This window comes from Elephas maximus, chromosome 12 (assembly GCF_024166365.1).
Source record: "Elephas maximus indicus isolate mEleMax1 chromosome 12, mEleMax1 primary haplotype, whole genome shotgun sequence".
Lineage (NCBI taxonomy): Eukaryota > Metazoa > Chordata > Mammalia > Proboscidea > Elephantidae > Elephas > Elephas maximus.
The window spans coordinates 91,173,380-91,199,623 of NC_064830.1; the positions used below are offsets into that span (position 1 = coordinate 91,173,380).

The 26,244-nt window shown below is 41.8% G+C and overlaps 1 protein-coding gene and 1 long non-coding RNA gene across 5 annotated transcripts; one reads left to right on the top strand and one right to left on the bottom strand.

The window, feature by feature from the left end:
• Positions 1 to 1,013: 1,013 nt before the first annotated feature.
• LOC126087259 (uncharacterized) lies at positions 1,014 to 12,645 on the bottom strand. 2 transcript variants are annotated; one of them, XR_007519696.1, is made up of 7 exons: positions 12,496 to 12,645; positions 11,939 to 11,976; positions 8,491 to 8,623; positions 6,739 to 6,905; positions 4,481 to 4,563; positions 3,599 to 3,795; positions 1,014 to 1,916 (listed from the first exon to the last, which is right to left on the bottom strand). It is a non-coding gene; the product is annotated as an uncharacterized LOC126087259 (long non-coding RNA). The 2 variants fall into 2 exon arrangements; XR_007519695.1 differs by lacking the exons at positions 1,014 to 1,916; positions 3,599 to 3,795; positions 4,481 to 4,563; positions 6,739 to 6,905 and having other exon boundaries at positions 6,928 to 8,623.
• A 108-nt stretch (positions 12,646 to 12,753) lies between these two features.
• On the top strand, positions 12,754 to 25,980 carry ZNF655 (zinc finger protein 655). 3 transcript variants are annotated; one of them, XM_049904537.1, is made up of 5 exons: positions 12,754 to 13,026; positions 13,801 to 13,963; positions 15,182 to 15,267; positions 15,646 to 15,772; positions 16,796 to 25,980. In XM_049904537.1, exons 2-5 carry the CDS (start codon positions 13,828 to 13,830, stop codon positions 16,990 to 16,992), a joined length of 546 nt encoding a protein of 181 aa, XP_049760494.1. In that variant the 5' UTR covers positions 12,754 to 13,026; positions 13,801 to 13,827; the 3' UTR covers positions 16,993 to 25,980. The 3 variants fall into 3 exon arrangements, with proteins under 3 accessions (XP_049760494.1, XP_049760496.1, XP_049760493.1); XM_049904539.1 differs by having other exon boundaries at positions 12,755 to 13,026; positions 13,826 to 13,963; XM_049904536.1 differs by having other exon boundaries at positions 12,756 to 13,026; positions 13,821 to 13,963.
• The last annotated feature ends 264 nt before the right edge of the window (positions 25,981 to 26,244 follow it).

Below are 26,244 nucleotides of genomic sequence, written 5' to 3' on the forward strand. Positions count from 1 at the left end.
ACTGATCCCTCCTGATAACATGTCCAAAGCACGTGAGACGAAGTCTCTTGATCCTCCCTTCTGAGGAGCATTCTGGTTGTATTTCCTCCAAGACAGATTTGTTCGTTCTTCACCAACGCCATAATTCAAATGCATCAATTTTTTTGAAATTTTACTTACTTTTTTTTAAATCGTGCTTTAGATGGTTTACAGAGCAAATCAGTTTCTCATTAAACAATAATACATATATTGTTTTGTGACATTGGTTATCAACTACACGATGTGTCAACCCTTCCCTTCTCGACCTTGGGTTCCCCATTACCAGCTTTCCTGTCCCTTCCTGCCTTCTTGTCCTTGCCCATTTAGTCTCATTTTGTTTTATGAGCCTGTCTAATCTTTGGCTGAAGGGTGAACCTCAATAGTGACTTCAGTACTGAGTTAAGAGTGTCCAGGGGCTATACTCTCAGGGTTTCTCCAGCCTCTTTCAGACCAGTAACTCTGGTCTTTTATTGTGAGTTAAATTTTGTTCTACCTTTTTCTCCAGCTCTGTCTGGCACCCTCTATGGTGATCCCTGTAAAAGTCAAATGCATCAATTCTTCAGTCTTCCTGACTTAGGAGATAATAGTGAGGCCATTATTCCCCACCCTTGAGCATAAAGAATGTCACCCAGCTGGAGCTGGAGTCACAAGTTCTCACAAGGACACATCTACTAGGCCCTGAGGTATAAAGACAATAGCTAGGACAATCTTGGAAAATATCTTTTAGGGAAACTTTCACATAAACAAATCATAGACAGAGCACAAAATATCCACATATTTTCCACTCTTATCTTTTTCTATTAGCATTTAGTGAATAGTAAGATTTGTTGGACCAATGAAGACCCTCCTGATTGTTGTTACTGAAACCTGTACCAATGATTGTTAAGAAAGATGATTCAAAATGTAAAATCATGGTGACTTAACAATCTGTGAAGGAGAGGGTTTCAATGGTTTTGCCCATTTGTAATGTTTAACATATACTCATGGTTCTGTAATGTTCCTTGGACTCAGGCAGACGTGGCTCTAGCAGCATGCTTGTCTGTTTCACACTTTTGCCTCTTTGAACACATGCCGAATAAAACGTTTCTTTTTGCTTTGCTAAACTTTGTGATGTTTTTACCCTAGAACACTCCTTATTTATTTGAATGCATAGCGTTAAAACAAAAATCTTATTAAGCCAGTAATAGAAATTGATTGAAGTTTATTTAATATGTGATTTGCAAACTGGGGTAACATTTCAACTGTTGTTAGGTGCTGTCAAGTCAATTCCCACACATAGTGACCCTAGGTACAACAGAATGAAACACTGTCTGGTCCTGCGCCATCCTCACAATCCTTACTATACTTGAGCCCATCGTTGCATCCACTGTGTCAATCCATCTCTTTTGATCATCTACTTTACCAAGCATGATGTCTTTCTCCAGGGTCTGGTCCCTCCTGATAATATGTCCAAAATACATGAGGTGAAGTCTCGCCATCCTCCCTTCTAAAGAACATTCTGGCTATACTTCTTCCATGACAGATTTGTTCATTCTTCTGGAAGTCCATGTTATATTCAATATTCTTCTCCAACATCATAATTCAAATGCATCAATTCTTTTTCATTGTCCATCTTTTGCATGCATGTGAGGCGATTGAAAACACCATGGCTTGAGTCAGGTGCACCTTAGGCCTCAAAATGACATCTTTGCTTTTTAATACTTTAAAGAAGTCTTTTGCAGCAGATTTGCCCAATGCAATGCTCATTCAGTTTCTTGATTGCCACCTCCATGGGTGTTGACTGTAGATCCAGGTAAAATGGAATCCATGACAACTTCAATATTTCAACTAGAAAGTCGAAAATTTTCCAAAGATGAGAGAACCTTGAAACACTATTACACCGTATCTTATTGGCATTGCTATGAAAAAAAGGGTCAGAACAGAACTGATAAATTTGTGGCCAAGAAGGATTTTTATACAGCATTGTCTTGAAGAATAATTAAAATAATTACCAATTTACCATATACACAGCTCCCAGACTAACCTTTGGAATCTGTTTCTTGAAACTCACTGAATTCTTCAAGAGAGCACAATGCCCAAGGGAAAGCAGTTTTACTAGTGTATCTAGACCAATGTTGACTCAAAGGTGACTTTTAGAAAGCAGTTTCTTCGAGGCTCAAGGTTCAAAAGGACACCTAACGGTAAATGGTCTGGGTGGTTACCCCAACTCCATGGACCCAGAAATCTGGATTCAGGAGAATTAAAATGGTTTCTCAATAGATTTAAGCTGTGTGTCGGCAGAAAAATTGTGAAATTGGAATAAAACAATTCATAGAATCAAATGAGAATGAAAACACATCATACCAAAACCTTTGGAACACTGAAAAGGCAGTGCTCTGAGGTCAATTTATAGCAATAGACACACACATGAAAAAGAAGTGACAAAATCAAAACGTTAGCCCCACAACTCAAATGGATAGAGAACAGCAAAAGAAGCCCAAAGCCACCAGCAGGAAGGAAATAATAAAGATCAGAGCAGAAATAAATGAAATAGAGTATAGAAAAACAATAGAAAGAATCAACAAAACCAAAAGTTGGTTCTTTGAAAGGATCAACAAAATCTACAAACCACTGGCCAAACTGACAAAAGAAAAACAGGAAAGGAAGCAAATAACCCAAATAAGAAATGAAATGGGGGACATTACAACAGACCTAACTGAAATAAAAAGGATCATAACAGGGTACAATGAAAAACAAATTTTTAACAAATTTGAAAACCTAGAGGAAATGGACAAATTTCTAGAAACACACTACCTACCTAAACTAACACAAACAGGTAGAAAATCTGATGAGACCCAGAACAAAAGATTGAAAAAAAAAAAACAAAAACTTCCAACAACAAAAAATATCCTGACCCAGAGGGCTTCACTGAAAAAGTCTACCAAAAGTTCAGAGAAGAGCTCACACCTGTACTATTCAAATTATTTCAGAACATAGAAAAGGAAGGGATATTTCCGAATTCATTCAATGAAGCCAGTATAAACAACCTGTCGACAGTGGGACACAGGAGTCCAGCCCAGTATGCGGGAGGAGAATTTGGAGGGAGATAAGAGAACCCGTGGCATTTCACTTTGTTCAAAACAAACAAAAGCGGGTTTCCCCAATACACCCTGTTCAGGTACCAACCAACCTAAATCATCCCAGATGTGGTAAACATCCTCTCATGGCCACAACTGAGAGGCATTGCAGTCTCTTATCAAGATGTGGGTGTCTGTGACAGTCTGAGTCCAAGAAAAGGTGATGTTGTGCCCTTTCCCCCCCGCCCCCGTTATACCCCAATTAGTTGTTGTTGTTGTTAGGTGCTGTCGAGTCGGTTCTGACTCATAGCGACTCTATGCACAACAGAACGAAACACTGCCTGGTCCTGAGCCATCCTCACCATTGCTGCTGTGCTTGAGCTCATTGTTGCAGCCACTGTGTCAATCCACCTCACTGCGGGTCTTCCTGTTTTCCACTGACCCTGTACTCTGCCAAGCATGATGTTCTTATCCAGGGACTGATCCCTCTTTACAACCCCAATTAGTTAAAGATGCTTTAATACCTCGTTAAATGTCTCTCACAGCAGCCCAATTGGTTCTGGTCAGAGGCTCCATGCTCTAAGGCATGCCTTCGGTGCTTGAGAAGGGGAGTTGTCCACAGACCCAGCAGCTGCTTTTGTTGTGGACTACAGCGAAGCTGTGAGCCCACTCTAGGAAGACTCTGGCAGCCCCGAAGGGAAGAAAGCAGAGTAGGCCATACCTACGGTCGGAAAGACAGGTGTTTAATAGGTGCCAAGAGGGGTAACCCTTTATTAGGATCATATTAATGGCATCCCCTTGGGTGGTGAGAACAGCAGCCGCTTTAGGCATTTTTCCTGGCTGAGTGTACCATACATGCTGCCCTGGGGAGGTCAGGAGGAGTTGTGAGTAAAGTCACCCATTTTGCTGTGTGCCAGGAAAGGAGACCCACTTTCCTCCCTCGTGATTTGGCCGTTGTTCTTTTCCATGTAAAGTATGACTGTCGGGGTTCTCCATGCAGGATGGTGGGTGGTTAATTCCTCTGCCTCCAGGCATGAAGTAACCAATCCACCCCAGTGGGGTAAATAACCCACAACAGATGCCAATAGATTGTTCCACCTCCCAGTGCCAGATACTGAGGTGTCCAGAGGACCATGCTTTTTTTTTTTTTCGGTAATAATCTTGGTGGATATGCTTCTAGAGCCTGTGATGTCACTGGTATCATTGTTGGAGGGTCACTCGGGGATACTAGTCTGGTATATGGGGCTAAAGCCCCATTGGGACATGAATTTATTAACCTCAAAGCCTCAGGTAACACCTTGGTCTACCCTGCCAGGCTAGCCTTAGCCCATAAGGGTTCGTATTTGTTGTTTTAGGACACCACTCTTCCCTTCCACAAGGCCTGTGGCCTGGTAATGCCATTGTACCTCGTTCTCAGCCCCTGCACTTTTGGGGGATTCACGGTCCATCCTCTCCACTGTAGATGGATGATTATGGCATCTAGACGCTCCTGTAACAGAGAAATATCTTCAGCCGTTAGCATGATGTCATCAGTGTAATGAAATCGACAGACAGTAGCAGGGAAGGAGTCAGATCCCTAGCAACCATACCATGACAAATAGTGGAAATATGTAGAATGCATTGGCCATGTCTAGCACAGCATGACACCTGCCCAGATCTCTACTAAAGGCTTCCAACAAGGAAGTTATGTTTGGCACGGCAGCATGTATAGAAGAAACTACCTTGTTAAGTTCTCTCTAGTCCATGGTCATACACCAGGACCTGGTTTCTTCACAGTCTGCACAGGGCTAACCGAAAGCACTGTGGGCTTCCTAGAGGATGCCTACCCTTTTTGATTCAAAAATGGTTTCACTGATATCTTTATGTCCTCCGGGCAAATTATATTGCCTGATGTCTACCAGTCTTTGTGGTGGGGGCAGGGTCACTGGTTCCCATGCCATGTTCCCCCTCAAGATTGCTTTTACCACCTTCATCTGCAGTCAGAATTCTCCCACAGATGTGGTCAAAGTCAGTGCCATGAGGACATCCACCCCTAGAATGTATTCCGGTGCTGGGCAGATATAAACTTGATACGGCTTAGGGGGAGTATGTCCTATTTGTAGGGTCCGGAGTACCTGATGTACACAGATGGACTGTCAGTTGCCAAGGGAGGCCCTCAGAACTGTTCAGGGTTCCCAAAGATAAAGGTGCACTACTCCCCTGTATCAGCCAGAGCCAGCACCTGCTGCTTGTTTGCTCTTGACCAATGTATTGTTACCTGTACATGGGGCCTCTATTCCCCCTGTAGGGCCCTGATCTGCAGGTGACCTCAGCCCCATCCCTAGTCCCTAGGGATTGATGGGGTCCACCCTGGGGCAAGGGCCACTTCCTCATGAGGGGCAGTGGGACTCAGAGGGCGGTATTGTTGCACTGGCTTTAGATTCTTCCAAAGGCTGACCAAAACCACATTCGGTTGTTTATCTTTTTCACTGCCATTCTGGCAGCCACTAAGTCTGCCCACATCTGCTTTCAGGTACTTTCAAGGGGCCCTTGGACGGTCGTCTTATAAGGTTTTTAGCTTTTTATTTATTTATTTATCTCTCTCTCTTCTCCCAGCTCACAGCCCCTTCTCTCTAGCCATCTCAGTTTCACCCAAGTTGGCTATTGTTTGTCCCACCTAGTAGACCATCTGGCCCACTAACGGACTAACTCTATCAGGAAGGTGGGGCTGTCTGTAGGACCTCTGCTTTCATTCCTGCAGTAAAGAGTTCATTGTCTGGTCCCCAGAACTGCTCGGCATAAATGGTGTGGCACATACCTAGCTCCCGTATTAGTTACTGTAACTCCTCTACAGAAGACCGCTTATCAGTTATATGGAGAAGATCCCCTTCATTTGGCCACGTGTTTCTACAACACGAGATGATCCAATCTGTGAGGGTGTGTGTGCCCTCCTTTGAGCTGTGTGTAAATGCTGCTGGGGAGGGGGGGTGAGTGACTATACTACTCACTTTTTCTGCCTCAGTTCTATTTAAATAAAGAGACACCGTCTCCCCTGATATCCCACATAGTAACCAAGCCGCAATAGTTTCCTTCCCTTTCTGATGCAATTTCCCACACAATTCATTCAACTCAGTGGGGGTATATTCCCATATCGTCCTGCACCTGGTGGGTGGGATTTCTTGTCTATAGTCAACGCACTTGCAAGTAGCTTTCATTTTATGGGTAATGAGTGGCTATGCCCGGAGTGTCCACTCTGTAAATCCAGGCTCCTCCTTGACTATCACGTCCACACCTGAGTCACTACTAGATTTGCTCTCCCAAGGACTCCAAATTTTTGTGTCCCAGTCATCTTTCATCAACACTGCCCTGATTTTGGCCTTTGGCATTTTCCTTCCCCCGTCTTCACAAACCTGCAGTCAAGAGTTTCCAGCTGTGGACACGGCTGCTCAACAGGTCGGTTGTAACCACACATGACTGCCACACATCCCTTTGCAATTTTAAGTCTTCCTGCAAAGCTCTCACATGTGTTTCAGCAGCTAGCTGGGCACTGGTAAGCAGCCAAATGGCCCAGAGCAGTGGCAACCCTACGGCTGCTTCCTAGCTTCTTTTCCACACTTACAAAGGCGTATGTCTTCCCACAACCGAGCTATGCTGCTTGGCATTTTTGGGGTGTTCCTATACTCACATGGCAGTCCACATTCATCAAGCATACGGGCCAGAACTCCCCACGTGAAGGTCGCTGGACAACCGGGGATTTCCCTCGCAGAGGCCTCACTCCCACATGCAATTCCCTTGGTCTCCTGGCTGGCCTGGACTTGTAACTTGCCTCCAAAAATGCAGGGCAATGGGAGACTGAAGAAAGAGGCAGACGACTTCAGGCTGGCAGCAAATGAGTTTATTAGGAATACTTACATACAAGGTGAGTACTGGGTGGCAGCAGAACCAAGCAGATCTCTGCGCCCTGCAGTGAGAGGGCAGAGGTTTTACAGTAGTGGTGAACAATATTGGCTATATGCCAGGGACTTACGTAAGGCTGCCTCAACAAGAATTATGAAAGAATGGCTTGGAAAATGGTGGAATGCATGAGGGCATTCCTGTTTGGCCTCTCAAAGCCTTTTTCCCATTCACAAGTCCTTAAATAAGACCTATCAGTAAATAAAACAAGATCTGGATTATGCATAGGAACATCTTTTAAGATCAGCCCTAGGGATTAACAGTTGTTCAGTCAGATCTAGGCAACCATGGTCAGGAGTTCCGCCATCTGGCAAAGGTAAGAGAGTTGCAGGATTGACTAATCTGCTGCAACAAGGATGAATGTACAGACGGCATAAAAGAAGAATTTAATAAGAAGTGAGTTGGATAACAGAGATGCTGAGTAAGAACAGAATTTAATAAGGATTCTACTGAAGGTAGGATGTTGTTAGGTGCCACGGACTCAGTTCTGACTCATAGTAACCCTATGTACAACAGGATGAGACATTTCCTAGTCCTGCACCATCCTCACCATTGTTTGAGCCTTTTTTTTTATTGTTGCAGCCACTGTATCAATCCATCTTGTTGAGGGTCTTCCTCTTTTTCACTGACTCTCTACTTTACTGAGCATGTTGTCTTTTCCAGGGGTGGTCCCCCCTGATAACATGTCCAAAGTATGTGAGATGAAGTCTTGCCATCCTCACTTCCAAAGAGCACTCTGGCTGTACTTTTTCCAGGACAGATTTGCTCATTCTTCTGGCAGTCCATGGTATATTCAATATTCTTCAGCAACACCCTAATTCAAAGGCATCGATTCTTTTTCATTCTTCCTTATTCATTGTCCAGCTTTCGCATGCATATGAGGTGACTGAAAATACCATGGTTGGATCAGGCACACCTTAGTCCTCAAAGTGACATCTCTGTTTTTTAACACTTTAAAGAGGTCTTTTGCAATGTATGTCTAAATTATTTCCCCTAACAATGTCAGCAGTATCTCCAAACAGTTTGGCAGTAGCTGCAACTGCTCTCAAGCAAGGTGGATAGTCTTTGGCTCCGGGATGTAATTGGAGATTATAATATCTAATAGGTCTCTGCTGATTTCCATGTGACTGAGTAAGGACTGCAAAGACATTTCCCTTTCTTTCATGAATAATGAAAAAGTTTTGTCATAGCTAGGTAGGCTCAAAGCCAGGGGCTTGATTAGAGTCATCTTAAGTTCATGGAAACATTCGATTTATTTGGGAATCCATCACAGAGGCTCCAGGCTCTCTGTTTTAAGCAAAACATAGAACAGTTGAACAATCAAGAAATGTCTGGAATCCAGTTGTAGCAGTAGCCACAAAGGCCTAAAAATCTCTAAGCTTTTTTTTTTTTGTATTCGCGAGGGATAGCTATAAATGTTTTTGACGTCTTTGCGGATCTAAGTGGATCCCCTGTGAAGTCAGAATGTGGCCGAAATATTTACCTTGGGTTTTAACAAATTGAAGTTTATCTTTAGAGGCTTCGTGCCCTCTAGCAGCCGAGCAATTAAGCAGATACATAGACTCTTCTACACCGTCTGAGGAATTCCTGGAACAACGTGGCAAATCATCAGCACACTGAATGAGAAAAAATTATTTGGAAACATTAGTTCCTGTAAATCAGCTTTTAAGACTTGGGAGAAATAGCTGGGAGATTCAGTAAAGCTATGAGGCATGATGGTCCAGGTATATTGGAGTCAGTCCCAACTGAAGGCAAATATTGACCATCGGGGGGACTGAGATACTAAAGAAAGCACTACATAGTTCCACTACAGTAAAGACCTTAGTCTCAGTAGGTATTTGAGACAATAAAAGATGAGAATTTGGAACCACTGGAAATCAGGGAATTACCAGATTGTTGGCCCTAAGATCTTGAACAAATCCCCAACTCTTTCCATTATGTTTCTTAACTGGAAGAATTGGTGTATTGTGAGCTAGTGTAAGGTATTATTACCTGTTGCTGTCGAGTTGATTCAGACTCACAGTGACCCTGTGAGACAGACTGGAACTGCCCCTTAGTTTCCAAGGAGTGCCTGGTGGATTTGAACTGCCAACCTTTTGGTTAGCAGCTGTAGCTCTTAAGCACTATGCTACCAGGGTTTCCATAACAGTATAATTAGCCCTTTATTAATGATTCCTTAACTACAGAGATTAACCCTTGAATTGCCTCGTCTTAAAGGGTATTGAGAAATCCTGGGAAGCAGTTTCTTGGGTCAATTTGAACTTTAATTGGTTGTGCACTACGTATTCTTCCCACATCTGTGGAGAAAGAAGCCCACAGGATAACAGTGGGTGCTCTTTCTATAAAGCAGGTGTCCTTATCCATTGTCAAAGCCTCTAAGTGACATAAGAGGTTTATTTGGGGTTTCTCTTAAAATTGGAGGGTTATTTTCCTTTTTTTAATCAAAAATAATAGAACAGTCTCATTTATTTAATAAATTTTATCCCAAAAGATTGACAGGTGCAATATCAACTAAGAGGAATAAGTGGCTTTCAGATAAGTGTCCTAAGGACACTGACACTGGCATAGATCGGGGTGTATGTTGCACAATATTAGATACCCCTACAACATCAACAGTTTTATTACTTCGAGGGAGAGGGCTGCTTATGGCTGAAAGTGTGACACCAGTGTCTATTAAATACGTGCAGTTTTCCTCATTTTTAAGGTGGTTTCACCTTTGTCATTTAAGACTAAGGCAGGATGCAGCCAAATAGGTCCCTCAGAAGCCCATCAATAGATGGATTTTGATTCAGCCTTCGCTGAGTTTTGCATCTTATTTGTCAATTTACACCAGCCGTTTTTCCAGTGTCCAGGTTTCTTGCAATAATGGCACACTCCAGAAGTGGGTGGCCTAGGATTATTGCCTCTAAAAAGAGTTTGCAGCTGTTGGAGCTAACAAGCCATGTGGTTTTATTTCTTAGATTTATCTGTTTGGAGAGTGTGGGCCATCTTTTCAGTGATATTAGTGAGTTCAATTACAGGAATAGTCTTTTAGTACAGTCAATGACATGTTACTAAGATTGCCAATTCTGGTTTGAGACCACTGATAAACATAGAGTAGAAAGCTATTCTGGCATTTGCAAGCTCTAGACCAGAGTGCTCAGAGAAAGCCTTGGTAGGCCCTTCTTTAAGATTATACCAGGTTTTTGTTTGCATTCCTGAATCATTCCCTACTCAATTTTACAGGTGAAATCCTTTGGAATTGCAGCTAGTAGTTTGTTTGTTTTTAGTAATACCCTTTGATTTATCATAATAGGCTGCTGAATTGACATGATTTTGGGGATCGATTGATTTATCAGCTTCTTTCCAACTGGTGAGACTAATCCAATTTTGTGCCTCTTGTGATTCAACTAGCATATGGATTAACTGATACAGATCAACCAGACCAGGCTGGTAAGCCTGAATTAAAATGCAGAATTCCTCTTTAAATTTTTGAGGGTTCTCAATGGGTTTTGGAAACTCGTTAGCTATTGTTCTTAATTCAGCTTTAGACTAGAGAGAAAAAAATAATTACAGAAGATTTGTTCTCTCACCCTTCAACTAGTTTGACCTTAAAGGGTATCTGAGATACCAGAGGTTTAGGGTCAAGAGGTAGATCATCATTTGCAAACGGCATTTCAGACAGATTAGGATCCTTTCCAGGATAGGAGGGAAAGTAGGGTACAAAGATAGAGGAAGCGCAGATGGGTCAGAAAGAGTGGACTCATGGACTACCTAGTGTGCTTCCTCCCTAAAAGGCATATGAATCTTGGCTAATTTGGGTACCCTGTCTTGTAAAAAAGTCAATTTAGAATCACTGACACTTTTTTAGAAACTTCTAGATACCAATCAAAATAAGCATACTAAACCTTTTGTTTAGTTATATGATTCTCTAATTTAGATCTCGGATATACCAATTTTCCCAAATCCAAAAGTGGCTACTGGTCAGACAAACTGTCTTTGGTCAGGGCATGGCAGAGTTCTAAATGCAAACATGATTGAGGCCCCTAAGTCTTGGACATGCGGCAGGAGATCCACTGGGAAAATCTGCAGGTTTAGATCTGGCAGAACCCATGATCATGCAAAAAGACAGATACAAACATCTACAGACACAAACCAAAATCTGAATAAAATGGAGCTGGGGTGCAATATAAAGAGCTGGATCTCCATAACTGGGTGGACTCACCAAATGGCCTCAAAGGCTCCTCACAGAGATGGAGAAACTAAAGGGCTTGGTGGGATCCTTCACCCACGTCCAATTAGGGCTTTGAGGCCATAGGCTGTTGCTTGGGTCCCACTTCTAACACCAAGTTATTGTTAAAAATGAAGCAGAGTTTTTGTAAAGTAAGAGATATATTCAGATTCAAAGATTTTTAAATTGGGAAACTCCAAAATGGCACTCAAAGAGGGAGCTTAAGTGCGTGTCTTTTATCAGAACTTTCTACAAGGTGGGGAAACAGTACCAGGGTACATTTGATTGGTTGACACTGTAAGACTCATTTATCAAGAATTTCTATTGGCTGGGGCAGTCAATCTTAGCCACGGTTTCCTACTACATTCCAGAGCTGGTTTCCTCTGTTTCCCCCAATGCTCAGAATGTCGTAGACAAAGTTATCTTGGTCAAAAGTGTGGTCACAGGCTATATACACTAAAAACCAGAAGCAGAGGCCTAGATCAAAACGGAATCTGATTCAGACCTGTGTCAGCCATTTCAGTTATAACAAGTGACTCAGTTTTACAGTGCTCTTTCACACTAAGGGCTTCTGTCCTAGCACTACTGCCTGCCTCTCTTCGTGCACTGACCCTTACACATACTTGTTTTCTGCATGGTCTAGTCCTTCCACCAAGGATCTCTGGTGGTGCAATGGTTAACCGCTAGGCTGTTAACTGAAAGGTTGAAGGTTGGAACTCACCCAGCGGCTCCATCGGAGAGAGAGCTGAAGATCAGCTTCTGTAAAGATTAAAACCTAGAAAACCCAATTGGAAGTCCTAATCTGTCACATGGGGTCCCTATGAGCTGAAAATCCACCCCAGGCACCTAACAACATTCCTTCCACCAGAAACGCTGCTCTCTTCTAGTCTGTCTCTCCTTTCCATTCCATGTTCAATGCCTCTTCTCCCCACATCTTCCCCCCAAAACAGTGGATTCCGAACTCCTTTCTTGTGGTCCTCCAATCACCAAGGCGCCTGCGATCCTCGCCTTAAATCAGTCCGTGTATTTTATACACTGTGCAGGAACCTATGCGCTAGTTCCCAACTTGCAGTCTCACGGTAACCGGGCCATTAGGTCTGTAATTCTTCCTCACTCCGGCTACGACCCTGCGGGGGGCTCTTGAGGGTAGGCGGGCGTCACAAAGTGCAAGCAGAGGGGCGGTTTCCCAACATTCGGGCCGTTGTGTTTACTGCTTCGCGGGGGTAAACAGGGAGGGAGGTGGGATAGGAAGGACAAGGAAAAGCCACGCTAGCGAACCTCGGGAGCCTGGGTCTAGTCAGAGGCCGTACTGAGAGGCCCAGGGAAAGAACTCAAGGGCCAGCGCAACCTCCGGCGATCCCTGCGCTCCAAGCAGGCTCACCCTGCCCTTTACCCGGGTTCCTCGCCAAGACCAGCCCTCATCCTCGGCTTGGCACTCCGTTGCCGGAAATACCAACGAGCAGCGCCCGCCTCCGGGCGGCCTAGAGCGGCCCCGGAAAGGCCGGGGAGGTTCCGTGGGCGGAGGTGTCTGCTTCGAGGCGTCCGCAGGGTCCGCCCCTCCACCTCTCCGCCCCTCTGTCGGTTCGCACAGGCGACTCTGCCGGAAGCCGTTCTTTGGGCCGCTGGTGGGGCGGTCGCTTCTTTCCGCTCACCGGGAGGAGGAGGCACCTGGCCCCGGATGACGGCGGTTCTCGTCCCTGGGGGCGATCGGAAGCTGAAGTGGGAGAGCCAGTTTGTCTTCAGTCCCGGTTCTCTCCGGCGCCCCGCGGACTGAGGGCCCTATCGTCAGGACCCGGTGACTGTCCTAATGTGAGCTGGAACTGTGTGACCCGACACGCCCGTTTGGTCGTTTTTGCCTAAAAGGGAAGTGGGAGGAAGGCAGCGCCGGGCGAGGCCTTCTGAGGAGCAGTTTAGGGGACTCTGCGAGGCCCCTTTCTGAAGGTTGTGGGAGGGGGACGGAACCCTGTCACGGCCTTGAATTTAAAGGGCAGCGGTAAAACCCGTTTGAATCGCAGCTCTTCCTTCTGTTGCTCTCGGGATTGTGGAGAAAGGCCTCTTTGCCTAGTCTGAGTTAGCGGAGGGTCTCCCAAAAGTATTTTATTATAGTTAAGCCCATTTAGTAATTGAAAGTGGCCTGACAGTGTTACCAAGTAAATACTTAGGAGGGCCTAGTTTTAAAAACTAATTTGCATATTTCTCTGGGTACAAACCTGAGCCCTGGATGTTTTTAAATTGCAAATATTTTAAAATTTCTACAGAAATCTGTTAATTCGTTCTGTTTTGATTTTTGAAAACATCACAAATTGTCAATGACTTGTACCAAACCCTTTGCCGTCAAGTTGAGCGACCCTAATATTAGTGGAGTTCAAATAATCCTGAATACTTGACACTTTGATTTGATTATTAAATATTTGAAATGGAATGATGTTCATTTGTCTTTCCGTTGTTTATTTGGGGTCATTAATAATTATCAACTGTTTTTTATTATCTATAGTGTGTAAGATACTTTGCTAAGTCCTGAGGGTGTGAAATGATAGGATATTTTAATTTACTATAATAATTTTTCCTAATCTTGTCCTGCAGTGATGGTCATTGTCTTTCAGAACAGGGATGGAGGAAATGTCAGTCCAGGAAGCAGCAGGATCACCAAGGGTCCAGTTTCAGTCTTTGGACACGCAGTCTGAGGGTCTGTCCCTAGAGCCTCAGTTCGTGCAGGAGACCGACATGGAACAGGGACCCACTGGGGGTAAGGCAGAGAAAGTGTTTACATCCAGGAGAATGGACGCATAGAGGGGCCCCTGGGCATGGTATGAGAGAGGCAGAGAACATAAGAAGATGGCCCCTAGAGGGAGGTCTGGAAGGGAGGAACAGATGTGACTCAATTCAGCCCCACTGTTAAGGATCTGGGCTTCTCTATTAAGGACAGCCCATCTTTCTTTAATAAACAAAGTGGTAGTTACTCTGCTCTGGCTGCTTTCCCAGACACAACCTTCACTTCATCCCAGTTATAAAATTCAGAACAATTTCTAAGATATGATCGCCTTATTGCACCTCACAGTCCTTGCTTGGCTCTCAGTGTTAAATTTTTCTCACTTCCTCATGAATTTAGGGCCCATCCTTCCCCCTTTTCCCTTTATGTAGATTGATATTCCTTGACATCCTTGTGTGCTTTACCACTTGCCATTCTGTTGCATTTGCAGTGTTTGTGACTAATCTAATTTTGGCCGGGAAAGCAACATGAAATATTTTTGTTGAGCACAAAGCATGTATATGTGTATATATATATATATATATAATATATATATATTAGGTTATAGTCACATTTTTATTATTATGTCAGTTGGTTCTCTCTTGTTCTTCTTTTGCTTTGTAAGAACTGCGCCTTAGATTATTTGTGGCCAACTCCAGAGCCTAAAATAACCTGAGTGTCAGCAACAAGTTGAATGACACAGTGTGTGAAGTGCTATGGGACATTGTCAGAGTGTGAAAAAGATGGTAGGGATGAACGTTCCTTGTTCTTGGGGACCTTACATACTAGTTGCAGAGACAGTGCCCGTTCACAAGAGAAAGGCTTAATGAAATTTACAGGAAAGGGTCAGTGGTCTGCTAAAAGCCGTGGTCCTGGAGGAGTCACTGCAGATCTTCACGCTTTGCTTTGCCGATCTGCAAAACAGGTATGGTGCTTTCCCCTCTGTTTGAGCAGTGTCATGTCAGGATAAAGTGAAACAGGAAATTTCATAATCAAGTCTTGTATAACAGGTAGGTACAAATGTGTAAGTAGGGCATGCAAGTGCTGAGAAGGAACAGAGTAGAGATACCTGATACTGATAAGTGTTTGCTGGTTTAACTAGAATGTTGATGTGAAGAAGGGTCCCACTGACTCTCCTTGGGCTGGAGAGGCCTCTTCTGTAAGGGAGCCCTGGGAAGGGCTACTCTCACTCTTGGCTCCTTTTTCCTTCCTCAGCTCCACCTGTTTCCCAGGTGCCTGCTCTTCCCCACGTGGGAAGCCCAGGAGACCAGGCAGCTGCACTCCTGACAGCCAGGTACCAGGTGAGCTGAGGACCCTCTGCTTTTCCTCAGGGACTATTGCTGCAGATTGAGTGTGACCTCTCACTCATTCCATTTGTAAACCTTGCCTGGAAGTTTTTTCAATAGCAGTTCCCAGTTTGGGAACTTATCCTCTTTAGAGACCTGGACCTGACACAAACCGCCTTCCTGTATCCCCAACAACACAAGCAATCACGATTCTTCCCCATATTGGTTCTTTGTCCATGGTGCTGTGATGGGTGCTTATTCCCTAAGTCTTAATCTGTTCTCTATCTTCCTCAACATAAATACACACCGGACACCCTCTCTGTCATCTTCATTCTCTTGCCATGGTGCTATAGTGGGTTTATTCCCCAGAGCAGCCAGGATGTGTTATTTCAGGAGTTTGTGACATTCGAGGATGTGGCTGTGTACCTTACTCGAGAGGAATGGGGATGCCTGGACCCTGTTCAGAGAGACCTCTACAGAGAAGTGATGTTAGAGAATTATGGGAACGTGGTCTCACTGGGTAAGGACTCTTCCTGCTTATTCAATTTACCTATTAAGATTTTCTTATTTTCTTGTTTTTGGGTAGGTGTGAGGCGTCTGAGAAAGTAGAGTGTGGCTGAAATTTCAGGCCACCAGGGCTCCTTCACGTCTTTGAACCTCCTAATTATCTTCAGGCCTTTCTGGGAGTGGGATAATTAAGGTTCCTTTGGGGGTTTCAAGAAGAGACATTCTACTCCTTATCCCCAGTTAATGTTTCCTACTTTGGGGAGCATCTGTTCCCTGTTAAAAAAAAAAAAAAGGGCAACTTGCTTGTGCTTTGCCAAAATTCTCACATTCCCTATCTTTTTTTTTTTTTTTTTTCTTTAATAGGAGAGACTATAAAAAAAAAATAGGCCCTCCAAATCCTCAGCCAGATACTTTCTTCCCTGGTGTCTCAGTGCCCCTGTATCTGAGAGTTTCCTAGGAGAATAAATGTGTTTTTTTGAAGATAAGCTAAAATTAATCTTCTCCAAATTCATCTTCAAGCAGGCAGAATTTGGCATACTTCATTTAAAGGTGTGACTCACTGTGAATGTATTTCAGTGAATCACCCAGACAGTATGATAATCTCAAGTGACCACACCCAAGGCAGCAGAAGTCTTAGACATTTACCCCATACTAAGATTCTTAAACTAGGCCACTCCTTTGTCATTTTTAATGGTGAGTAGGCAGCTGAGATTAGGTAACCTGTAGTTCTGTAGAGAAGCATTGGTGGGGGGTATTTGTGCCCCTTGTTGTGAGCATTTCTCCTTTTTCTGTCTTTTTTGCGTACACCTGTTTCTACTCTTTTCCTTTTATTTTTATATCCACACTTCCCTCCCCCCCCGCCCCCCCTCCCCCGCGCCTTTTTTTCTTTTCATTTTCTATGCTGGTAGCATCCAGGGCATTGCTTGGTCTTGATTATACTCAGGATTCAAGAGGTCTTCTTATCCTTGGGGAGGCAGCCTGTCCACTGGGAAAGTTTTTAGTGTGTTTTCCATTCCTGGCTCTTTGATCTTTATAGGCATACTTCTCCGTCTTCCCACCACACGGATACATAATGTGAATTCCTGCCCGGCCCTGAGTCATACCCAGGCAAGTGCTTTCTCTGGAGAAACACTTGCAGTCCTTTCAGCAGGAATCACCAAGAGATGGCTCAAGTATCGACTTCCCATCGATATTGCTCGTCCCTGCTCGGAAACTCCTTTTCCACGATTGTAAGATATTAAACTTGATTGATGGAATAGATGCTCCCCAGGATGCTACCGCTATGTAAAATTGCAGACCTTCATCGTTAAATATTTAATGTAAAGGGCTAAGGAAGCTTCTGTTGCAACCCAGTGCGTTTCAAACCCAGTTTATTCAGAAACCACGATTGGTGGTCATCTACTTGTGTTTTGAGAAACCACCAAGCTCACCTCCACCTCTTCAGTCATGATCTTTTCATGCGTTTTAGAATGTGGAACATAATGCTGTGTGTCTCTCCTTTTCTGGAGTATACGTGACCTGCCCTTTATATTGCCTAACTCGGCGCAACCCCTGGGCTTTTCTCATATTTAACATTCTAGTCTTCTCCTTCCTTTAAATTTCCATGGCTGTTTCCAAGGTCCAGCCTTCCTCCCCTTTATTCTTCCTGGTGCTTTACAGTGAAACATTTGTATTACTTTTTCTGATCAAGTTATTCCTTAGCTCTGTCCTTGATGGAGGGGAAATGGGAGGGTAAAAGAGTTCAGAATTATTTCTTTATTTCAAGGTATCAAATTGAATATATATTTAACTTTGTAAACTGTAAAATGATGTATAATTGTAAACTACTGTAAATTTTACCTAATTACAGAATTTCCAACAGTTAACCTGTCTACTTTTTGGAGTAAAGAAATTTCTTAGCAGTTTAATGCAGTCTTACAGTACAGCATGCTGTTAGACTGAACTTTATCCCATTTCCTCTGTCATCTGCACACACACAGCATGCATGCACACACACACATACACAAAAAATCCTCCTCCTCAGCTTGCTTTTGTGACCAAGCCAGCAGCATCTCTTATTTTTACAGTCCTGGGAAAATCATATTCATCTTTGTGCGTTCAGCAAATTCTACCTGAATTTAACTTTACACACTTATTAATTTCGCTTAATGTACGGTGTTGGAAAATAAGGATTTTAAAATTCAGTCCCTGAATCAGCAACCCCACTGTCCAGTTCACATCATTTTCCCTGTGGTGGTAGCTATGGATTGTATTTGTCACAGAACTCAGAACTTTAGTTCTTCCACTACATAATAGTAGATATACAGAGTATAAAAAATTGAATGAAATAGTAAAAAAGAAGGTAAAAAGTCACAATTTTCATTACCAGCTTTTAAAAGAAGCATGTTCTATTAATGATGAGCAAGTTACTGGCTCAAGGGTCATACTCGAAGGGAAGTTCCTGATTTTGTGCTGGGAAGGGGAACTGGGTGCGGATGTTGAGTTGCATACCCATTGCTGTCGAGTTGATTCTGACTAGTAGTGACCCTATAAGACACAGTAAAACTGCCCCAGAGGGTTTCCAAGACTGTAATCTTTACAGAAGCAGACTGCCACATCTTTCTCCCATGGAGCAGCTGGTAGGTTCGAACTGCAGACTTTTTGGTTAGCAGCTGAGCACTTAACCACTGTGTCATCAGTGCTTCTTGAGTTGTATAGGTTCCCTATTACTTGATGGCATTAGAAACATGGTTGTCAAAATTCTAGTTGATGATAAGTGGGTTGATAAATCAGTAATGTTTGGCACATATCCCTTGGTATTTGAAGTTGATGTCATGGAGGACAACAGTGATTTTGCACAAAGTATCTTTTACCTCTACAGCTATTTACTGTTTACAGAGAAACCAGTAAGTACTAGATACTGTACATGTCTCCCTTAGTCCTTGCCATAACCCTGGGAACAGGTATTATTCTTCCCATTTTATACATGAGGAAACTGAGGCTTAGAGAAGTTAAGTGATCTGCTCAGGATCAGAGCTAGGATTGGGACCTAGTTGTGACTCTGAAGCCCATGCTTTCCCCCCCCACCCGTCACCATTTTGTGCTTGTAAGACAATTAGTTGGCAAGTTTGGTGTTTTTATATTTTTATGGGTTGTCTGTACTCTGATGAGGAGTCCCTGGGTGGTGCAAAGGGTTAATGCTCAGCTGCTAACCAAAAGTTTGGCAGTTCAAGTCTACCCAGAGGCTCCTTGGAAGAAAGACCTGGCAATCTAAAAAAAAAATTTTTTTTTTTTTTTTTTTCTGAAAAATCAGCTTTGGAAAACCCTATGGAACACAGTTCTACTCTGACACACGTGAGGTTGCTATCAGTCAGTCAATAGCAACTGGTTGGTACTCTGATCCAAGAAAAATTCGAAATTGACATGATAAATTGGAGAGATAGGCACAAGATTGTACAGTTTAGGACTGAAAAGGACATGTATTCAAGAAGAAATAAAACAATCTAGGTGTAAATTCCAATATAATAGATATCTGTGAAACAAAGATATTCCTAAGGAGAGGTTTTACTTATTTATTAAGGACCAGGAAGAAAGGCATGAAGCATCTCGATGGATAAAAATCTTAGCACAACTCTGGTACAAGCAACAGACCAGATAATGGGCCTTAGTAAGAGGTAAATTTTAAATGTTATTTTTAAAGAACAAATTAAGTTCAAAATAAGTCTAATTAGAAAAGTGCCAATGTTTAACTCAAGTCATTTTAAATGGGAAAATTTTAAAGCAAGTGCATATTTTTAAAGGATAGAGTTTTTAGTTAAATTTAGGAAAAAGGGTGTATAGGCCAGTGGCAAGATACATGCCATTAATACTTTCTGAGACAGACAGTGTGATAGATTGGAAAGAAAGTAGACTGTAGAATCAGACCTGGTTCCACTTACCAGCTGTGATCCACTGGTATGTTGTTTAATCTGACACATATTTTTTCTCATCTATAAAACATGAAAAACCAGATCTAGCTTTCAGGGTTGTGCTGAGGATTAAATTAGATTATGTACATAAGTACCTGGCTCATGGTAGTTACTTAAATGTTTTGGAAAGGATTGCAAGTGACAGAGCTGTAAACCAGTTTTTTAATGTAGAAATTTCAGGAGAGAATCTAAATTGTTTCTTTACATAGGGATTTCCTGAAATTGAATATTGCTCAGACTATTGCCTAGAGGTTTGGATTTTTATTATCAAGTGATTTTCATTTCTCTGATATTAAATGCATCCCTTTTAATGAAAACTTCCATGATTTCAAATCTGTTGGATCCTGACTCTTCATGTATTGTTCTAAGCACTTTTTATCTTGCTTTTATTATTTTTACCTTTTACTCCATTGTCAATATGTTGGCCTTCTGCTCTTCTCTTTCTGTACAGTTTTTGGGGGAGGAATTGATTTCATTCACAACCGTTACTTTTTACTAGGAAAGTACTTAAAGGCCAAGTTCTGAAATAAGACTTTGAGTTGAGTCCTAGCGTCACCAGTTACTTTGACCTTGGGCAAGTTACTTCTCTGAATCTTAGTTTTTCCGTTTGTAAAATGGGTATAGTAATAGTTCCTATTTCATAAAGTTAAACTGAGTATTAACTGAATAAAACTGTTAAAATCTTGGCACGGTACTTGGCACCTACCAAGTGCTCAGTAAACCTTACCTTAGTATTCTGAGGGTATTGATGATACAGGCAACTTTATGTCTCTATCTCAAACCTGTTCTCTCTTCTAAATTGCAGGCTTATATTTCTAACTGTTTGCTAGGCATTTTCTGTCATACCTTGCTGCATTGCCTCTAACACAAATGTAAAATCTAACAACACTTCATCCCACATAAAGACAGTTTTTGTTGTGCGTACGTGTTTTAAGTGCAGATGGTACAGAGTAAATAACCAAAATTTGCTTCGATTCTCAAAACTTAGAAACAGTTTAGTAAGTATCTCAAAATGAAAAGTTGCAAAATATGCTCTCAGAATTTTTGAGCCCAATACTTGCTACTTCATGCCACACTAACTTTTTTTAATTAACTTGCAAAACCACTTTATTTGATGTGGAGAACTTTAGCTAAATTAGTGTCCAGAATGAGAATTGACTGTTAATGTTCAGCAGGAATTCAGAAACACAGTAAATGCTTTCTTTATATCGGTTCTTACTTCCTTGCTTATAAACTTTCACCGTGGGATCCAAATGGGGCAGCTATTGGTTGATCATATTTTCTCGGCATACTGCCCTTTATAAAAAATTGGGTTAAAAAAACAAACCAAACCCACTGCTGTAGAGTTGATTCCAACTCATAGCGACCCTATACGACAGAGTAGAACTGCCCCATAGGATTCCTAAGGAGCTGCTGGTAGATTTGAACTGCTGACCTTTTGGTTAGCAGCCAAGCTCTTAACCACTGTGCCACCAGGGCTCCAAAAAAACAAAAATGTTGGGTAGCCATTATATATTGACACTTGGGCGGCATGAAGTGGGCACTCAGCAAGTAGCTGTTAAGTACATGAATCAAAACAAGTACAAGATACATGGCCCTTACTATCAAAGGGTTTATATATCTATCTAGTGGGGATGATAATATCTGAAACTAATTTTTAAAAACTCTGTTATATGGTAATGGGGCCATATAAAAAGAGGAAATAACACATTTTGTAAGTATTCAGCAAATGAAAAGAAAGGCTTTAGGGAGATGAGGGGCTTGAGCTAGATCTTGTATGTATGTATGTTACTAGAAGATTTTTGGGCAAAACACATATAAAAACTACCCTTTGATACTATAATAGTTTTGCCTTCTCAGAATTAGGCTGCCTGTTGCTTTTGCTTTAAAAGAGATTTAGATCCTACCAGTCCACTATGCAAGGCATCTAAAGGCTATGTTATATGAAGATGTATTTTATTGCCGTTTCCTTCCTGTATTGTATTAGAGTTAGTTATGTATATCTATCACTGCAGTTCAGAGAGTAAGGCCCTTGAGGGGATGGACTGTATTTACTTGGGCTCTTTGTCCCCTGTATACTATATACTCTGCATATGGGAAAAGCTCCATAAGTATGTTTTGAATAAACAAGAGTGTAAGCTCGTAAAGGGTAGGGGATGTGTCATGTTATGTTTTCTCCTGTGCAGTGGAGCTAATTGTTCCTTGAGATTGATCCTTGGCGTATCTATTCAGTCTTCACTGTTTCTGTTGCTGTATTTTAGCTCACCATACAGCAGGTGCTTGGGTGTGCGCCTTTCTCCGGTCTAGTAAAGTCATATTTTGATGACCTTCGTTTTGATACTTGTTGACCAGATCTAATAGAAAGATTGATCTTTAGATAACAGATGAGGAGTGGTAATAATAACTTCTGTAAAGACAGGTAGACACCCATTCACAAATCTCTTGTCTCAGTAATGTTTAAATGACTACTTCTGCTCCCATGTCATCAATTTGCCCCTTAACACACCTCTTTGTAAATCACAAATATGAGACCTTTGTAGAGGATCATTGCCCTGCTTACTCTCCAGGCCTTCCTAATGTCTTCTGAGGGTTTACCTTCTCTCCATTAACCATTAGTTAAAAAAAAATGAGGCAAGTACAGCATCTGGAGAGAAATCGCCACATCCCATTTCCTTCTCTATGAGCAGGATTCCCATTTTTCAAGTCTGATGGGATCTCCCAGCTGGAACAAGATCTACAGGTCTTTGACCTGGAAACTAAGAATAGAGAGGTCTTAAGAGATGGCTGCTCAGGTAAGTAAGGCAAAATCAGATGGAATTAGTAGGGAAGTAAAAGTCCAACTGTTGAGACAAGTTGTAGCTTCTCTGACAATCAGAATGAAGAGCTCCTTCCTTTTCCCTTCAGTTTGACTGTTTATTTAGTCCATTCTTATCCATGGTTGTACGGGGTCCCTATTCAAGTTGCTTTTATATATATATATATATGTATATATATACATTTTTAAGTATTCCCCTATCATCTCCTTTGAATCACCTAATTGGTTATCTTTTTACCCTGCTGACCACGTCCTGTGTCTCGGCTGCACCGTGAGCCATTTGAATCCTACCTTACTGCTTCTGTTCATGCTCTTCATCTACTACTGAGATTTTGTGGCAGTTTTTCAGAGCAAATAAACTTACCCTGGTAGATACTAGATTATTTTGTTTTCTCCTTTCTAAGTTTTCTTATTCTAAGCACAGGGCACAGATTATATTTGTATTTTCTATTTATATATCAGATGGAGACACCAGTGAAGAGAACACATTGATTCCCAAGGAGAAAATTTCAGAAATACATTCACACAGGGTGAGAGTAGGACGATTCAACCAGGATATTGCTCAAGTTCTGGAGACCAGAGAAGTGTTCAAACCTGAGGAGAGGTTAGAAAGGCTTCAGGAAGTTTTTAAGGAAATTTCTACCCCTGGAGAGAGAGTTTAGGCAAATAGCAATCATCAGGAAAACCATCAGCATGAAAAGCGTGAATGTAACGAACCTGAGAGATGCTTCAGTCTGGACTTTAACCGTGATACAGTAGAGAGAGTTCTTAGAATACAGAATATGACAAGTATGACATGAGCCTCCGCCAAAATTCAGCTTCTATTAAACATGATCAAATAAACCTAACATAATTTTCCGCCAGAATTCAGCTTCTATTAAACATGATCAAATAAACCTAACACATAATTTTCAAAATAGTGAATCTAAGGAAAGCTTAATGGGTGTCTCCTATCTTAGTAAATGTGAGAACATTCCTACTACTGAGAAATCTTATAAATGTGATGCATGTGGGAGAATCTTTTATCAGAGCTCAGCCTTCCTAGACATAGGAGAATTCATACTAGAGAAAAAACCCTACAAATATAAAGGATATGAAAAATCTTTTAGTCAAAGGTCAAATCTTATTCTGTATAAAAGAAGACACCCTAGAGAAAAGCCCTATAAATGTGAAAAGTCTGATAAATCCTGTGAAGCAGCTGATAAACCCTGTAGTCAGAGCTCAGACATAATCCAGCATAAGAGAATTCATACCGGAGCAAAATCTTATAAATGTAGCAATTGTGAAAGAGCCTTCGGTCATAGTGTATACCGTACTTAGAGAATTCACAGTAGAGAGGCCTTGTAAGTATACTGTATGTGGCAGTGACTTCAGTCATAACTTCATACCTAATGGAACATCAGAGGGTCCACACTGGAGAGAAATGTTATGAGTCCAGTGACTGTGGGTTGACTTTTATTAAGCATTAAGGAATTTGTCTCAGAAAAAAGACCTATATATGTGAATGTGGGAAAGACTGCAGGTTGAATTCACATCTTAGCATCAAATAATTCATATGGGAGAGCAACCATATGAATGTAATGAATGTGGAAAATCCTTCAATCAAATCTCATGCTTTGTTCAGCATCACAGAATTCATAGAAAAGAGAAATCATGAATGGAATGCTTATAAGGGAAGTTTCAGTCATAGCTTTGATCATATCCTGAAACAAGAAGTCCTCGCCAGAGAAAGTCTTTGATTGTGATGCAAGTGGGAAGAACTTCAATCAGAGAGCTCACCCTGTTCAACGAAGGATTCATACCAAAGGAAAACCTTATGAAAGTAATGAACACGGGAAGGCATTTAGTCAAAGTTTAGGTCTCATTGAACATCTTGAGTTCACATGAGGGAGAAGTCATGTATGGAGTGAATGTAGTCTGCTCAGTCATTATTTAGCATCAGAGAATTTACACCAGAGAGAGCCTATGAATGTGACAAATACAGGAAAGCTTTTAGTCAGTGTTAAACTTTTCATTGACACTTGTAGCTCCATATCAGTGAGAAAACCTATGACTGTTGAATGTGGTAAATGCTTCGTGCTATTTTTTTTTTTACCTTAGTCACCTTAGTCATAATGGAATAAAATCCCATTACTGTAATGAGTGTAAAAAAAGCCTTCAGTTGAAGCAATTATGTACCTTGTTGATCAAATTCATGCTATACAGAAAGCCTGTAAATGTAATAAATATGCATATATGGTGGAGTGTGTAGAGATTAAGTCATAATTCAACTTTAATTCACCATCAAGGAATTTATACCCAGGAAAAGTTATTTGAGATGTTGCAAATCTTTCAGTTGAAGTTCAAGTCTTTTTCACCACCAGAATATCCACGTTGTTGTTACATGCTGTTGAGTCAGTTCTGACTAAAGCGACTCTGTGTACACCAGAATGAAACACTGCCTGGTCCTTTGCCATCCTCACATTCATTGCCATGTTTGAGTCCATCGTTGCAGCCACTGTGTCAGTCCATCTCATTGAGGTTCTTCCTCTTTTTTGTTGACACCTCTACTCTACCAAGCATGATGTCCTTCTCCAGGGATTGGTCCTTCCTGATGACGTGTCCAAAGTACGTGAGATGAGGCCTTGTATCCTCGCTTCTAAGGAGTATTCTGGCTGTGCTTCTTCCAAGACAGATGTGTTCATTCTTCTGACAGTCCATGGTATATTCAATATTTGTCACCAACACCATAATTCAAAGGCAATTCTTTGGTCTTCCTTATTCATTGTCCAGCTTCTGCATACATATGAGATGATTGAAAATACCATGGCTTGGGTCAGGCTCACCTTAGTCCTCAAAGTGACATCTTTGCTTTTTAACACTTTAAAGAGGTCTTTTGGAGCAGATTTGCCCCATGCAATACATTGTTTGATTTCCTGGCTGTTGCTTCCATGGGCATTGTTTGCAGATCCAAGTAAAATGAAATCCTTGACAACTTCAGGAATTTCTTTGTTTATCATGATGTTGCTTATTGGTCCAGTTGCGAGGGTTTTTGTTTTCTTAATACTGAGTTGTAATCCATACTGGAGGCTTTAGTATTTAGTCTTCATCAGAAGTGCCTCAAGTCCTCTTCACTTTCAGCAAGGAAGGTTGTGTCACCTGCATATAGCAGATTATTAATGAGTCTTCCTCCAATCCTGGTGCCACGTTTTTCATATACTCCAGCTTTTTGGATGATTTGTTCAGCATACAGGTGAGTAAGTATGGTGAGAGGATACAACCCTGGCGCGCACATTTTCTGATTTTAAACCACACAGTATCCCTTTGTTCTGTTTCAATGGCTGCTTCTTGGTGTTTGTACAGGTTCTACATGAGCACAATTAAGTGTTCTGGAATTCCCATTCTTTGCAATGTTAACGGTAATTTGTTATCCACACAGTCGATCCGTCTTTGCATAGTCAATAAAACACAATAAACGTCTTTGTGGTATTCTCTGTTTTCTGCCAAGATACATCTGACATCAACAAATGATTTCCACACCAGATGAGAATCTGATGTAATGCAAATGGAGAAATTTACTACCATATTTAAGGCTTTGCTCAACATTACAAAACTCATATTGGAGACAAAATTGTTGATGATTTTGATATGAAATCAGTAGTACATAGTCCCAGTCATATTCACTATAGAAGAATCCAACCTGAGGAAGACTGGTGGATGTAGTGTCGTTTCTCATGGCATTCT